General features: G+C 28.5%; 2 protein-coding genes across 3 annotated transcripts in view; one reads left to right on the top strand and one right to left on the bottom strand.

The window, feature by feature from the left end:
* The window catches only part of LOC107450110 (leucine-rich repeat and fibronectin type-III domain-containing protein 5-like), an 18,248-nt gene extending 7,707 nt beyond the window's left edge, over positions 1–10,541 (bottom strand). Inside the window, exons 1-3 of the mRNA XM_016065846.4 lie at positions 10,426–10,541; positions 6,824–7,235; positions 118–465 (exon numbers count right to left, since the gene is read on the bottom strand). Coding sequence (XP_015921332.2) covers positions 118–465; positions 6,824–7,221 — 746 coding nt within the window. The 5' untranslated portion in view covers positions 7,222–7,235; positions 10,426–10,541. The remainder of the gene's footprint in view (positions 1–117; positions 466–6,823; positions 7,236–10,425) is intronic.
* Positions 10,542–13,130: 2,589 nt separating this feature from the next.
* Positions 13,131–18,372, top strand: part of LOC107450097 (Branched chain amino acid transaminase) — a 36,020-nt gene continuing 30,778 nt past the window's right edge. The window contains exons 1-2 of one of the 2 annotated variants that reach the window (XM_043042139.2): positions 13,131–13,554; positions 15,750–15,841. The gene's annotated coding sequence lies outside the window, so the exon portion shown is untranslated. The remainder of the gene's footprint in view (positions 13,555–15,749; positions 15,842–18,372) is intronic. The other variant, XM_071187959.1, reaches the window with a different exon arrangement.

Here is an 18,372-nt window from a genome sequence, read left to right as displayed (position 1 = left end):
TGATTGTAGCATTTTAGATAGCGATATATATATATATATATATATGCATAAAGAGAAAAATTCAATTAAAGAACATTACTTTTTACTCCAGAAAAAACATAATGAAAGCTTTATTACCTTAAATCGAGAAGCTCCAACCCTGTTTGTTCGGTAAATATTCCTTCTATGCTTGTAAGTGCATTGTGGGATAAATCAAGCTCTTCTAGGTTTGGAAAACTATTAAATACACTGCTATAAATCAGTCGTATTTCATTGTAACTAAAATTTAAGGTTATCAAATTTTCTACTTTTTTAGGAAAGAAGTTATTGTTGATTGAAGATAGCTTCCCATGAGTGAAATGAAATTCCTTTAACTGCTTAAGACAATATAGTCGAGAGGGTTCTGATGAAATTTCTTCTTCCCTGATTGGAATATTGCAAAGAAGACATATTTTGTTTGCGGAAGAACTATTTGTTATTTCAATCCTGTAAATAGAAAAATAGACAAATCTGTTCATTAATTCAAAAATATTATTTGAATAAATTGTCATACAGAGTTTTGTTTCATTATAATTAAAATAAATTTTATTTTATGCATTTCTTATTTGCTTATAATCTATCAGGCAAAAATAGACAGACAAGAAATTAACAAAAAATTAGGCACATTTGTTCGATAAAAACTGATTCGGACAACTTAAAAAATATATTATTTGTTTTCATTCGATTATTATCAACTGTTTATAATTCATGAATTTCAAAATTTAATGTTTGGAAATCTTTTTCCCATAACCTTAATATGGCAACTATTTTGTGGAGAACTTTCCTTGTGAAACAGATGGAGGATGAATTAATTATTAAGAGAGAGATGAAGGATTATGAAAGAGAGGAAGGATTAATGAAACATTTTTAATTGAAACTGGTTCTAATCCTCACCTGTATAAAATCAGCAAAAGTATCCCTATTTACTCATTCTGAGATTACTCTACAAAAAGGTGAAACAATTTACTAAATTTAAATAAACTTAACCCTAAGAAACACTAAGTCGCTTTCATCATGGCATTTTTTTAATTTGTAATTTTTGAAAGCTGTTCAAATTTTATAAGTAAAAATATGTTAGGTTATAAATTTTAAGGTAACGATTTTACGTAATTGTACTAAAAAAAATCTTCTCGCTGAACTCTACATTATACCTATAATGTTACGTGACATAATATTGATGTATACTTTCAGAAAAAAAAACTTAACGTTGAACCATAGTATCAGTAACTGGGACCATAATACTGAGAGTAAATTTGCTGCTACCTGAATGATGTGTGAAGCATAACCTTGTTTTCGTTCAAGTCTAACCACAGTGTTATGCACTTACTTTAATAAATACGATATTTAGGATCAATTTTGCACCATATTAAGGTAACAGCGAATTTAAACAACATTATGGTTAATATACACCAAAATTTTCAACAGTAAAGCAACAGCAAAGAGAAAACACAAAACTTAGAAAAAGGAACACTGGTCCTACTTTAAAGTAGATATTATTAAACTTTGGAAAATTGCATATTTAAATTAATGCACCTTGATATTAAAATACAGTTAAACCTCTTTAAACAACCACCTCTAAACGATGGAAAATTCTGATGTTTATGTAGATGTATGCATGCATGTTTGGATAAACTACTGAAGAGCCATTTCCGAACAATGGCCATCAGTAACTAGCAAGAATTTTATTTCAGGGTGTATCTTCGAAGGGTGTATCTCTATTGATCGTCAATTTACGATAATTTCAATTGATCATTACTGTACTTATCTAAATAAAGTGGTTCGTTAAAGTGCGGAATCAAGAGTTTTCGCAATTCACCTAGATAATGAGCTAAAAATAACGGTCTCCGAACCGTTAAGGCTTAAAAGTTTGTTTCCCTCATTCTATCAACTAATTTGTTGATTGTATTGACTTGATTCTTTAAATACCGAAATTTTTATAGCATTATGTTTATTTCCTTAATTGTTATAATATTTTAAACCATATGATTCTTTGAATTATTTTTTTCAAACTGATTGAACATTGATTCCATCAACTAATGCATTGATTGTTTGATTGCAGCATTTTAGATAGCGAAAAATATATAAATTATGTTATGGTAATTTCAGCATACAGACACGTATTTTCACTTTAACGAGTGTTGGATAGGTAATGTACAGATTATCTGGGCAGATAGTAGATTATCTAAGTAATTTGAGTCATGAACCAATTTTTTTCACAAATGAACGACTCACCGTAGTTAATCTTCACACATTAAAGTATTTTCAATTGAATACGTTAATATGTGCAGATTAACAAGACATTTTTAACAATGCATTTTTCACTTTAACGAGCTCACAACGTATTTTCACTTTAACGAGTGTTTGACAAGCAATGTCAAATTTTCTATGTAGTTATTTTCGGCACTTTAACGGATTAACCTAGTTAATCGGCACACTAGCAAGATAATCTGTAGAATAACTCATTTCAACACTTGAACCTTAACTTATATGATATATTCCTCGCCGGCCATCACACTCGAGTCATTTTAAAAGAAACATTTTTAAGTATTCATAGAGAAACATTTGACAATTCCGCTATTGCAAGTCACCTACAACTTTCATGACTGGCCTGTGTTTGTAAATTTACTTAAAGGCTTTTTTTTTCTACGTAAAAATAAGAAAAATACACGAACTGATTGGAGACAAAAGTAGAGGTAAGAGATGGCTATATTGTAAAAGAAGAAGTCACTGAAATGAATGAAAATAAGAATAATTAGAGTAATAATGAAAAGAAAAAAAACGTATTCTAACTGCTGACGTTACAGAAAATTTTCGTGACACTCGGATTTTTGCTCTCAATAATAATGACGATGAACTGCGTCAAGAAATCATATCGTTATGACTATGGAGGAAAAAAGTATGATTTAAAAAGAAAAAAAACTAGGTGTAACGGATTTCTTCTAATGTAAATTGTAAGATAATGTATGGTGAGTAAGTTGATTATATTGTACATTAATGTCGTCTTGTTTATAACTACGCATCATTTTTGCTGATATTGTTGATGATTCATTCAGTTTTATTTTTTGAACAATGAATTTATTGATAACTACAAATAGCGTACGCTTTTTAACATTGATCAGAGTGGTAGCATTACTCACTATATAAATTAAATTTTAATAATTGTTGTTAAAGATCAAATTTTTTATGGTTTAATGTTGACAAATTTTAGTAGAACTTTTAAAGAATTTAAAATAGATTTTAACCTCATAAAACAAATTTTAAAATGATCATGAACATACTGATTTCTATCGAACTATTATTTTTTTTTTATACTTTGAGAAATTTAAAAATTATTTTTATGGAATAGTTGGGTGATTCTCACGAAATATGACAATTCACTGCTCTTGTTCCAAGATCTAATACTATAATATTAAAAGAACTTTTTTTCTTAAAAAATTAATAAATAGCATTGCTGTTAGCATTTTAAAATGACTTTGCACTAGCATTGACTGTTTTGTGTAGTTAAAAAAATTTATTGAACTTCAAAATTTCATGTTTCTGGCATGTCACAAGCAATGTTTCCAGTAATAACTAGCTTCAAAACTTCCCATAAATTTTCAATATCTAATTTTTTTTTATCTCAACCGGTGTAAGCATTTCAAGAATATACGCAGAGGGTATTATTTACAAAACTTTCGTTTAAAATATTTTTTCCGGCAATAATTTTTTTGTCCCAAGAAAATCTATCATTTTCCTGGCTACTTTTACTTTGTGGCTTATAACCAAAATAGATAGAGCCAGCAATTAATATCTTATGTTAATAGATTGATTAGATAGCCTCCTATATGAACATGTCTTGTTGCATGAATAACGAACGAATTTTCTGGTTCAAAATCTATTTCAAAAAATTTTTCAAGGTGAGTAGATTTTTGTGTTATCATTTTTCTGGCTTCTTGAAGTCATTAATAAGATAAGCTACATAGATTTATCTGAGTAATTTTAAAAAATACTGTTGTTTTTTGCAGTATATAAACGTATTAGGCCAAAATATTAAATTAAAGTAAAGTTATATGGTATAAAATGGCGAATTTGTCATTATCCTGGCTGTCATTTTCCTTGCTTATAAATGCCAGGACATTGAAGTGTTACCAGAAATTTTCTTTAACTGCTAATACAGTAAGGAGGGAAAACAAATATTAACCTAATACCAAGTTTATGCATGATTGTAATATGCTTGGATGCAATCAAAGTTATTTATTTATTTAATGATTGGTTATTAAACACAATTTTATACTGTACATATCAGCAACAAAAATTTTTTTATTCTCTCTGCAGTGGATAAAAAGAATTAATTTAAGCAATTTAAGGTCCATCAAACATAAAGGCTTAAGTTGAGTTACTTACAATTAACTTAAAATGACTGTTTCTTAAACATCTAAGCTAATATGTCATTTTCCTGGCTTTCAAGATTTGGTGAATTTCTATTTAATTCTTTTTCTTGAGCAAATGTCAATAAACTACACTGCTGTCTGTAAAATATTAATAAGTGTAACTAAAGAAGTATGCAAAAAAATTTTAGATTATTTTGAAGACTTTAAATTTGAAGAAATTATTTTGTCCGAATTGTCATATTTAAAAAGAATCACCCAGTTGCCAATTATATTTTAAATGAAAAGCTTTAAAAACGTAATGTACGAAAAAAAAGCTCTACCCCCTGAACCACCAAAGCTCTAACTATGGATAGTTGACAGTGAAAAACTAAGCACAGGTTGTGCTAGGGGTTAAAATTCGTCGTAAGATTTCCGGATTACTACTTCTGATTGATTTTAAGCCTTAGCTTGGAAAAACTCGCTATTCAATATTATTTTACTTGTAGTGCTCACAATATTAAGTGTTTTTTTTTTTCAATAGCTAGAGAAATTAGATGTCCAAACAAATAGCTAAATAGCTAGATAACAAATAGCAAAACAAATAGCTAGAGAAATTAGATGACCTCGCAAGCATGCCATGATTTTACCAGAAAAATAACTACCTGTGATATTTCACACAATTATAGCCAAATATGGGATAACACTCAAAACATGGTAAACCTTACACTTTATTTATGTTGTGGTATTAGTTTTCTTAAATTTGTTTTCGGCTCACAACGGGACAGAATTTATAAATTACAGAAAATCTTATAAATGGTAAAACTTCGCGTAAACTTGATAAAAAGTCAAAATAATAAAACTTCCTGGGATATTAAGCCTGTTCACACATCACTTCTTAAGCATAACATTTGCGGAGGGATACACCAGTAATTTCTTCCTGTTTTAGGAAGTTTGTTATTATTTAAATTCAGGCAACCATCCTACAATATATGTATTATACAATATATGAGTGCAATACATGTATTGTTGTTGACGTATGCCTGTTTAGGCAGAGGGGGCGCGATTGTTCTTGTTTTCCAGTAGCGCCATCTATGTGCAAGAATTCGACTTCTGCCACACCATACGTCGCACCCGTTTACAGGGGACCCATTTATACATCCATTCATTCATTCACAGATCGTAATTTTGACCTATATCAGAGAACGATCGATCTCCAATCCAGTACCCCCAGAGGTATTGATTTGTTATGGGAACATGGAAGACTTTTGCGACTAGACATATTTAACGTGCATCAGTCACTTTACTACACGGGGAGTCTTCGGCCGACGGGGTTCGAACCCACGAACTCTCGGACATGGGCCCAACGCCCTACCGACCAGGCTATCCCGGCCCAATACATGTATCATATGTGTATTATTTTTCGTCCCACTCAAATAATGGAAACCTGCGAAGCCCATGCTTTATATTTAACATTAGTAGACTGTTTCAATCAGCTTCGTAATCTGTTGTTCTAACCACATTGCAGTTTACCGTGAGTATTGGTGGCAGTCTAAATACAAATAAATAATTATAAATTATAATTAATTAAAAAATAGTTGCTATGCTGCTCTTCTGAAGGTAAATTCCAAGTATACCACGTTGACATTTTAAAATATCTTCATTTTCTTTAGGACTGTATGTAATCCGGTAGTGAACCAGTTAATTAACAATTCACTGGTTAACGAGAGAACGTAAACAATTGTTTGTACTTTGAGGTACACACAATTGTAATAAAAGCTTTATAGTTTATTCTTTTGCTTTTGCTAAAAAAACGTAGTTGTACAAAATTTTCCAAACAAATATATATGTTATATCTGTTAATTAGTCTTGGTAGTCACAAATATTTTACTCATGAAAATAAGCTTGAAGTGAAATGATTTTAATGACAATTTTTCTTATTTCCGTGTAACTCAGAGTCATTTTCATTTCGCTCACACTTCATTGGTAAATCATTAAAGAGGATGCCATACCACGGGAGAAGCTTTCTGTAGCAAATTCGCTTTTGCCTTCATAATTAATTTGAAGTATAGAAAAAGTGAGTTCAGGCGAACCTAGAGTGTGCCATGAAGTTTCAATTGCTGAAAAGAAATTTTCAAAATATCAATTATTTCCAATTATTTGCTCGAATTTTGATATTTTGAGTTTTTTTTCAGCTATTAAAACTTGTCTTACTCTAGGTTTGCCTGAACTTATCTTTTTTGCATTTTAAATTTTAAATTAGCTATGAAGGTGAAAGAGAATTTGCGACGAAAGGTTTCTCCCGAGGTATAGAGTCCTCTTATAACCTAGCACTATCAGATGTGCAAACTAAATAATTATCTTTTTGCTTCAACTTATAACTAAAGAGAAAAAGTGTAGAAATAGCTGATTTTTCTTGACACTGCCTTGAACTATAAATAAATAGAAATTATACTTACTTAGTTGTGAAGTGATTTCTACAGGGCATCTTCGCTTCACACCCAAAACACGAAGATAAATTTGAATCAATAATTTCCAGTTCTTTTATCCAAGTTAGAGTAAACCAATCAGAGGGGAGATTACTTTTACTTTGAGCCCCTTCTTTCAAACTGTTTTCCAATAAAAAAGAATCACTTATTACAAATTTATCTATTTCCATATTCATGAGCGTAGGATAAATTCTTTCTAAAGTGGTGACATCTTGTAATTTTTGACAACTAATGATGGTATGATAATCTTTATTGTCATTTTCTATATTGATACATCTGCACGGATATATTCGATTTCGTGGTGGGCATATTGAGCCCCCAAACACTCCTATTCCATAGGAAGTTATAAGAAATAAAGCAATCAACATTATTTGATATTAACCTGAAAATAAAATATACCATGACATGAGTAAAAGTAAAGAATCATTTATTTTAAACTTAAAAAGATTCTTTTTAAGGACGCCATACCTCGGGAAAAATGCTTCGTCGCAAATTCTCTTTCACCTCCATAACTAATTTAAAATTTTAAGTATAAAAAAAGTGAGTTCAGACAAATACAGAGTAAGCCATGAAATTCCAAATACTGAGAAGAAAATTTTAAAATATCAAAATGAAAATAAATTATGAGGAAATAACTTAGGATTACGCAATGGAGAAGTTTTCCTCAAAAAATTTGTAAGCATTTTTATATTTTGAATTCATTTTTTCAGCAATTGAAACTTCATGGTTTACTCTAAATTTGCCAAAACTCATTTTTTCTTTCTTTTAAGTATGAAATTAGTATTGGAGATGAAAAGAAAAATTGCGACAAAAAGTTTCTCCCATGATATGGCATCTTCCTAAGAAGAAATCCTTCATTGCAAATTCTCTTTGAATGACATTTGAGTCGCTCAGAAGCCAATGCGGTTAAGTCCAAAACACAAAAATTGAGAAAATTAATGTTTTTTGATACATTAGTTTCTAAAATTCTTGGTTTATTAATTTAATTGGAAAAGTGTATAAAGTCTTTTTTCGAGGTGTAAACTCTGCAAAAAAACAAGATATGTACAGGATGTGTAAATAAAAACGTAAGTATTTATTGAAATAATGACAGCATCTTAAAAATTTTAGGACTTATACCTTTTGGCAGCTAAAAAAGATAAGAAATTTATGCAAAAAATAATAAAATAACATTTATTGTCATAAGTTTTATGTTTAACGTAAAATCTACTTAATCAAAGTGCATAAGAAAGAATTTATATTATAGTCTATTAGTATAAACGAACTTTTGTTTTTCCCAATCATCACTAGATGCAGTGACTAATAGAAAATAAACTGTTGGATTATTTCAAAAATTGTTTTTTACTTCAAAACTAGAGTGGCACTTTTCGTTGTTTCAGGAAATAAAAATTAAATAAATTAAAAAAAAACCAAAAATACCACATTTTAAAAAAATGCTACCAAAAATAACATACCCCTTTTTTTTGGTGAAAAATACTACCGTATTATTAAAAATACTACGTCTGGCAGCCCTGAGTTACTACGAATTTCTTGTTTTTTAGTGTTGCCAACAAATATCGAAAGAAGAAGAAGAATTTAATTTTTATTTCAAAGTTTATGTAAAAAAATATTGATAAAAGGTGGACTTATTCACAATGGCTTCTGAAATTATTATACAATATATTCAGAAGCTATTAAAAAAATAGCTGTCTAACCTAGAAAAAAGTAACCAACGAGCAAATCCTTTAATAACTAAGAAGATTATTATTTATTTCATCAAAATTTCCAAAAATCAGAAAATATCAAAAAATGGACTTAACCGCATTGGCTTCTGAGCGGCTCATTTATAACTTAAAATTTAAAGATAGTGAAGGTGAATTCGGGTAAATCTAGAGTAAAATATGATTTTCCAAATACTGAAAATAATTTTCAAAGTAACAGCATGCGAACAAATTATGGCGGGATTGCTCAGTATTACGCTGTGGGGAAATAATTCTGCCATAATTTGTTTGCATGTTGATACTTTTAAAATTATTTTCAGCGTTTGAAGCTTTATGATTCACTCTAGGTTTGCTGAACTCACTTTTTTCGTACTTCAAATTACACCATATCAATGGACATGAAACAGAATTTGCCATGAAAAATTTTTCCCGTGGTATAGCATCTTCTTTACTTTTATTATACCTAGCGTTGCTTCTAAAGTATGCAACTTAGGTGTATTCTCTATGTCTTTTATTACTCACTTTCTTGTCTGTGAGAGTTGAATATTGCAATCAAAATTTCGACTACTTCCCTCACAGATCAATTTCATATGAAGTGCTCAGTTTCATATGAAGCTCTATATCAGATGAATTCACGCGTCTTGACCGGTAAAAGCAAAATTTATTGTCCTTTTATCAAAATTTACTGCCTTTTTAGTGTATTTTTATTTTTTAACCATATATAATTTATCCTTAACCGAAATTCTACTCACTTTTTGAACTTTCAGAATTACAGTACAAGTTTGTTTCATTTTCCAACTGATATAACCAAAATTTTTCACCTTATTATCGACAATTCAAATTCTTACCCTTTTTCGACTAGCTAGAGGGCTCGAATTTTAAATGAAGCTCTGTACCAAATACCAATGTAAGTTACAACTGTTGCATAAATGCTGTAAGCAATTTAATCATCTATCAAAACAAATTTCGACCGCTTTTGGCAGCGAAAAAATTATCAGACACAAAACTAAAATTAAGAAATAATAGAACAAATTTTAAAAAAATTAAAAAGTGTGTTCTTAAGAAATTAATAAGAGGAAAATATATTTTTTTGTCAGATTTGAAACGAAAAATACAAACCACTCAGACAATAAACTTCTATCACCGCCGAATATCCCCCCCCCTCCCATCTGATTTTTCGAAAATGGTGTGTCCTTATGTCAAATGTATAATACTTCTTTTCAATGTATAATTATTATGACAAATATATAATTATTTTCTCCTTTTCCGTCTATTTGAAAAACGTAATCTTTGAAACTTTTATATCGTTATTAATTTAACGAATATTTTAGAAATATATTTTTTTTTCTATAAACTACAATTTTATCGTGTTTTTCACACTCATTTGCTAATAAACAAATCCTTCTGTGAAACATTGTAGTTTGTTAAGTAATAGTTGTAGTTTCTTATTTGGATATTAGCGAAGAGACACTTTTTCTTATCTTTTTATTTCTTTTCCTGCTACTTTTTCTGTAAATGCTTAAAAATAGACCCAATTTAAGACGGAATTCGTTTATTTTTGGAGAAGAAAAAGAGAACAGAAAATGATAAGAAAAATCTTCTGAAAAAAATTTCAAAAGCATATTCTTCAAAATTTTCGAGCTGTTTTTGGAAAAGTAATGATAGCATTTTATTTCCATTTCAAAAAAGAAATCTTATTTCAAAAATTGGTAAGAAGTAATACAATACAATGACACATATCACAGTGAAACAAGCAAAGAAAAAAAAACAATTATCCGTTAATTAATTAAATTAACGAATGATTCATTAATTCGTTAATCTAATTAAATATCAATAATTGTAAAAATAATAAAAAGCTTTGAAATTACTAACCTTATATAATTCTTATAATGTGTCCCAAAAGACGCTTTGATCTCTTTCAGTTAGCTTAGTTTTGCTTCGAATGGCTCTTACAAAGAATTCAGTTGACTCTCTTGCTAACATCACTTAGGAAAAAAAAGATATTGAAAATTGATAAAAAGCTCTTCTGCATAAATATTTAGGAAAAAAATCGGCGACTTTTACAAACAGTCCTTTTATTTTTATCAAAAAGCGTACTTTTTTTCTGTTTTTTTGAAAGCTGTCGGATATCTTCAACCATTTTCGTTTTCCTTCAACTACAAAAGGTTCCTGTTTTCTTTATTTGAAGTACCAACTTTATTTTATTTCATATGTATTTTTTGGAGGGGGCGGAAGGGAGAAGTGAAACACACTTTTGACAGGCTGAAGTAAAACAATTTTCTTCAAATTATCTTCAATTAGAAGACGTATTATTAAAAATTTCGCAGAAAATAACTACTATTTTTGCTCTATTCGTGCATAACAATCATCTGTCAACATATTGCAAACGGATAAATATGTAAAAGTAAATAAAATTTCTTGTTTAATTCTAAAAATCGTAAGACATCTCATAACTATGACTCTGGCTAGCAATTCCAACTATTGTTATTTATCATATAACAATACGATACAAACTGAAGGAATAAATAAGATGATATAGATTAATTTTTTTACACTTAACATGAACATGCAAAACTTTAACTTTTACTTTAACTTTAAACTTAAACTGCAAGACTTTAACTTTAAGCATGTAAAAGTAAATAAAATGTCTTGTTTAATACTAAAAATTGTAAGACATCTCAAGACTATGACTCTAGCTAGCAATTCCAACTATTGTTATTTATCATATAACAATACAATTAGATACAAACCGAAGGAATAAACAAGATGACATAGATGAGTTTTTTTACACTTTCAATTTTTTTTTTACACTTTATTTCTGAATCTATTTTAATAAATGTAATGAAGCAATTTCTTCTAAAAAATTATTATTTTTGAATATTTATGTTATAACCTTAATTATTTGCTCTAATTATTCTAGGAATAAAACCAACATCTCCTAGAAAAGAGAAGGTCTTCGCATAAATCACTCTTGTAGTCCGAAGGAATGAACATTCACTGCGCAGTGGGAAAAAATAAGAAAAATATCACAAGGTTTAGCCTACAAACTACGCAGTGGGGAAAAATAAGAAAAATATCAGAAAGTTCGGTCAACAAAACTACACAGTGGGGAAAAACTAAAAAGATATCTACTAAAGACTTCTAAGGATTGGATCTCTCGTTCATATTAACCTACGTGTAGGCTTTCGCTCTTCTAGGAGGTGTTGATCAAACGAAAAGCACTTAGCTTATGTTCCTGGGTTCGCTTAATCACACTTTTTCGCTCTATCCTAAAAAAAAAATTTAAATTTAAAAAAAAGGTGGATTTCTCGGAATTGTATTATCCATGTACAATCTATTCTTGGAAACTTTATAACTCCGATCGTGGAGCAAAAATGACCCGCATTAAATTTCAAATGGGAATGTGATTTTGTCTGCTATGGTCACCAAAGACACGCTAGACTATGGGATCCTTTCCTTTATGGTGGAAAGAAAGTCTTATCACTACAGATAATTTATTCGATTTGTTCTCATTCGTGAAATGATTTTTATGTAAACTATAATTAATTAAACTTTCATTCCATTAATTGCCTTAGAAGAAAATACCCCATTACTGAAGAGGAAAATCAATGAAATTCGCTGAAATTCGGAATTGTATTATCCGTGTTCAATCTATCCATTCCAGGAAACTTTAAAACTTAAATCCTTGACCAAAAATTAACCGTTAGATCTCCATCAGCATTAAATTTCAAATGGGAATGTGATTTTTTATGTTATTGTCACCAGAGACACGTTAGACTATGGGATCTTTTCTTTTATGATGGAAAGAGAGTCTTATCACGACAGATAATTAATTTGATTTTCTCTCATTTTTGAAATTATTTTTAAGAAAAACATAAATAATTAAACCTTCATTCCATTAGCATTTCTGCCTTAGCATAAAATACCCCATTACTGAAATTCGCTGACATTTAAGCATTATCTTTCAAATTATCATTCAAGTATTATCTTACAGTTAAGTATTATCTTTCAAAAAATCTCAAAGAGAAAATGTCAATAAATCAATATTCTTTCTACTTAACGACGATTAAAATATTAAATTTTCGTTAATATAGCAGCTAGTTTATAGCATCTATCGAAATTATGCATTAAAAAGAGTGATTATATATCTAAACTTATTAATTTCTAAACATCTTGCCTCTTAACTTATGCTCTTCAAAAATTTTATTAATATAACGTCTTTATAAAAATTTAAAAAAATCTCGGAATCCATTTTCTTAATGGGAAATGTCAAAGTAAAAGGTAGACGGACAATAAAGATAATGTTTTTCTTCATGGCATTTTCTGAAACTTTATAGTGCGTAAAATAATGTGTTAAATAATTCTCTATAAAATAAAATGATTAAATTATGTTTATCATTTCATTATTCTCATATACGAACTAAAACTGGCTGTGAATATTTGGTTTTCCCCGAAATAGTTACTTACAGCGTGAATACGAATGGAAACGTATGAAAATAAAGAGATAAATGCCTTGAGCCTTATCAGTTCACAACGGTTTCTTTTGTTTACTTATTTCCTTAGCCTGAATCCAACTTGGCAGAGCTTTTTATTCTGATTATCAGTAAAAATGTTTACAACTAACTACTCTTTTATTTTCTGGTAGAAATGTGATCAAATTCTATGTTATTTTGTCTTTAATAGCAATCTGGTCTATGTATGAATCTATTTCCTTTTTACTAACTAATAAAAGTAAAAGATCATAAAATTCTCCAATATTTTAAACTCATTTTATTCTAGATTCCATTATGCAATATTTTGTTATGTTTTACTCAAGTCTACAATGAAAACCGGTCGTATCAGATACTAAGTAAGAATTATTACAGATTATCTTATTCGTTAAAGCTTTAAGGATAAAACGACAAGCACCTTAATCACTTATCTAAATGCTGCTACGCATTTTTACCATGGAGGTGTACTACTATTTTTGCACTGTTGATTTGCTGTTATTTCTATTTGCAAGTAAGTTATGAGATTACTCATAATATTAATTATTGAAATAAATAACAGTGCCAGTTTTTGTATATTTTTTTAAGTTATAAATCTAAAACAAATGTAAATAAAATTAATTTAGCATGCATTTTTGATTAACTACAAACAACTTATTAAAAATTGTTTTTATCTTCATTAAAGCAAGAGTTATATATTGCCTTAAAGCTAAATTATAAAAATCATTTGTAAGTAACTTATGATTGCGGCATAAAAATTAATAAATTTATGTCATTTTGCATGCATCGTATTTTTACTCCTCAGTTTTATACATTTTATATGCATTTTTACTTTAGTTTCAGGTAAACAGTTTGTGCAAATTTATTCAGTACCATAATAAAAAAAAATTTTACAGTGAATATTCCGTAATGACAAAATATTATTTTATTTTTATCAAATTGTTAACTATAGTTCTTAACAACAAATGTTTGCTTAAACATGCCTACTTGTTTCCATTTTTAATATTTTAAAGCATTTCAGAATTAAATAAGTCTCTTTAGGAGTTATTATGTCAAAATGTATTGCGTATGCTTATGAACCAATGGTCACAACATCAAAGTTTTCAATATCATGAAATATGGTAGAGAGGCTTGTAAAACTGCTGAACTAAATTGTGCTAAATTTCAGATTAAGAAACTAAAAATTTCAGTTGTTATGGATAAAACTGATATGCGTAAACGAGTCAGGAAAAAAATGAATTCATATCCAAACTGGCATATCTTTGCTGCAAAAAAAAATTATTACAAGCCTTTGTGTTAAGTTCAAAAACAAGCAAATGTGCTATAAATTTTCTAGAATATTTTAAAAACTTAACTTTAGGAACATTCTAACTTACATCAAAAAACCTCAACGAAAACTTTGCTTATTTTTGAAACTATACTCTGCGTAAATCTATTTGTTTTCATTAAATAGCGTTACACTCAGTTAATAGTAATATACTAAATTACAAATTTTCAGAAGGTTGCACTATAGAATACACCTTCCTGAAAATTTGTTACCTAAAATTGAACCAAACTTTTTTTATGTTCTTCGCTATTGAAATTAAATTGCGCTACTGAAAGTGATAATTTTATTTTTTATGTCTTAAACTGTTTAAAATTTACTTTTTCAAGTTTAAATATCTTTGTACTAAATTGCATATCAATATATTCAATATAGAATGACTCTACTAAATTTAATTTACAGTAACATACAATTAAGTGATATGTTCTCATACATTCTACATGTTCACAAAATGAAAACAAACCACTTCTACATTTTTTTTAAATAGGAAAACTGCTTTATAATGATACTGACACATTTATGCTGTTATACTAAACCTTATTACATATTAAAATATGCTGTATTATTTTTGGTAAATTGCATATACAGGGTATTCATTAGAGACTGCCCTTAATGTATATTTTTCGAATGATTCTAAAAAAATAAGACAAAAAAGCTATGTTTATTATAAAATTAATATTTAAGCTTAATATTAAGAAAAAAAAAGGACGCTGTCAATATCTGACCAATAACAATTAAGGAAAGCGAATGCACGGACAGAACATCAAAACCTGTGTGGTTATAGGTGAAATCTCGAAGGTGTTTCCAATAATCGTTTTTACCCAATCTAACAGATTTTGGAGTTTTGTACACCCGCTTTCCCGAACTGTGATTTGGCGGATTTTAATTTTTGTTTTAATCCTCGTTCCTTGCTTAAATCAGCGACACTTAATGTGTAAATTTGTTCTCTTCATTTTTGATAAAATTCTAAATATATACATTAATTGGTGTCCTTACAAACCACCCTATAATTTATAATAATGAAAAAAATTAAAACAGTTTTCTTAATTTGTAATATTAATTAGAAATTGACTTAAAATATCTGTGAAAATTGTATATATTTTTTCATGAATTTGCTTTATTCACGATAGCATTTCTTCACTTAAATGTTTTTGAAGAAATTAATTTCACATAACAGAATTAATTACTCCTTAACATTCTCGTGTTAATATGCGTAAACTTAAGTAAGAAATTAAAATAAAGCAGAGGAAATTAGTATAAGTAATGAGTGACTAAAAAATTAAAAGTATTTTTTTTATCATTCAGAACAGAAAACGCTTACTATTTTGATTGAATTATCAAATACTTTAAAATTATTTAATTTTTAATTGAGTGATTCATTTTAGAAGGTGATTCATGAGCCTGCATTTATCTAGATTTATCATGATCGATTCAGATCCAGATATCAACACAGTGCGATAACGATTCTTCCAACCAGGTAAATTTTTTGTATTTTCTTCAATGTATATATGATGTTTTGTAATGACCGCCCTTATTATGTTTGGGACAAAATTTGAACAAAAAAGTGAGCACATTAGGGGTCACAATTTAATATTAAAGTGAAAGAAAAAAGAAAGCGAAATAGTTATCAAACTTTGAAGAATCATTATCAAACTCAAAAATTCTCAAATTTAAATCTTATGTCTTAACCACAGATTTATCCAAGTTAAAAAATAAAAAAAATTTAAAAAATTTTTTAAAAAAATTATAAACGTATATAGATTTTTTTTTCTTTTTTTTCACCCAGAGTAATCTGTGAGTACCTTCGAGTCGTTCTAAGAAACGAGCGAAATACTGTATTAGATTATTTGTGCAATCCGTTCATATAACGTTACGAATCACCTTTCAAAACTAAAGATTTTAAACCCTTACTTATTCTAATTGAACTCGATAATGATTCTTCAGTTACCCTCAAGTTTTGTCAGAAACATAAGGAAGGTAAATACATGAATACTCATATTAAACAATATTAACCTGAGTATTCGCAATCCATGCAAAATAAAACTTGTAAATTAAACTTGTAAATAAACTCATAAATAAAACTTGCATATTGAAAATGCTGTTTTTACTTAAAAATAAGTAGCTTAGAAGAAAGTAAACTCATAAATGAGGTATTTTTTTTTTTAAATTTCCTTAATTATTTTGAAAATTATTTTTAAATATTGCATAAATATATGATAAATTTTAGTTTTTAGCATTTTTTGCACATTGTAAGATATTTTTTATAGTGTTAAACACAATAAAAACATTTACATATATAAAAATATTCACGTAGTGCTTGAGACTTTGGTCATGAAACGAAAATTTCTTGACTAAAGTAATAAGATATAAATGATAAAATTATCTAAAAGGTAACTCGAATCGAGTTTCTTGTCCTTCTTACGATTTTTCACTGTATTTAAAAATTCCGACCAACGAAGGTAAAACAAATTATATTTTTACATACAAAATCACTTTGTTAATGTATACAAACTGAAAAAAAAAATTATATCAAATATTGTCTAATATATTGGGAACAGGTTCTTAAAAGGATATAAAAAGAAAATATTCATTTGTGCATAACAAGGTTTTTTTTTTATTGAAATAAAAAGAAAACCCATGCTGTGGCTTTGTGGCTAATTTTATATCGGTGCAATGGAATTTTTCCTTCTTCTTCTTTCCTTTTTTTTTTTTTTTTTTTTTTTTTTTTTTTTTTNTTTTTTAAAGTACATATTGTGCCATGTTATAGTGCTTTTATTTCCCAACAACCGATGATGTAAAAAAAAAAAATTCTAAAACAATGTTCAAATTGGAACAAAACAGGGTAAAATATGTCCCACGCAGCATGAACCCTTTCTTTCTCAATGTAATTCCATACGAATTTAGGAGATCCAAATTCTCATACGTCGTGCAAAGCCATGACACATCTGCATACATTATAGTTTATAGTTACAGATTCATTATAGAGACCTTATAATTATCGATACATTATAGAGTTTTGATGCCGTAAGATTTTAGAAACTAAATATTGGTCGTTATTGGAAAGTTATAGTTAGAAAAATTCTTATTTATGTCTTACTTTTTATGATTTCATAAATTAAAAGAATATTTAAATTGTATTAATCTATAACTTCTATATTAAAGGACCCCTTACTTTTTATGTGGAATGGGGTACTAGCCGATTTGGTTGAAAATTTAATATGTTGTAGTTGAAATTCTTCTGGTCAAAAGCCCTCAGCAGTGGCGTATCTAGGGTATGGCAAGTATGGCGAATTCCATGGGCGCATTATTTCGAAAAGGCGCAAAATCAATCAACATCGACGATTATTTTTTATTGAAAATTTCAATTTTTTTTTTCAAGTTATGGCAGAATTAAAAAAAAAAGCATACAACATTTAACCTTTCCTCGTGGGCTCGAAAAGAAGACATCGAGGTCTTTTGAGGAACTCTTTTTTGAAACTGGGGGAGTGAAGTATGAAAGGGAACCGCTAATAATAAGAACAAAGTAGGTAACGAGCGTTAAACAATTTTAGTCTCCCACTGTTTTAATTTTTTTCATAACTTCGTTTGAAAACTCATAGACCACCTCAGTTAGGGATAATAGGAGGGCCAAGGTTTCCAGCTCTTTTGCATAACTCGAAAAGCGCGAGAAATCTCCTTCGGTTGTTATATTATATTCAACATTAAAAAAAATGGGGGAAATAAGAAAAAAAAACATTCCACATACCAACTCTTTTTAAACGACTTGACGTCTGTGTGATAACAATTCATACACGTTTCTGCATTCATTCACTAGACACTTTCTTTCATTATAGTACTTTCAAGTTAAGCAACAGAGGATTCGCAATAAATAAAAAATTTTAATGTTCATGAATACATTCACGATAAATACTAAAATAAATCAGTAATAAAAAGTAGCTTTTTCTTTTCTACTATTATATTTACGACGATTTCGGCAAAAGCCAAATTTTAATTATAATATCGTAATTT

This window comes from Parasteatoda tepidariorum, chromosome X1 (genome assembly GCF_043381705.1).
Source record: "Parasteatoda tepidariorum isolate YZ-2023 chromosome X1, CAS_Ptep_4.0, whole genome shotgun sequence".
Taxonomy (NCBI): Eukaryota; Metazoa; Arthropoda; class Arachnida; order Araneae; family Theridiidae; genus Parasteatoda; species Parasteatoda tepidariorum.
This window is presented reverse-complemented; position numbering and strand designations above follow the sequence as displayed.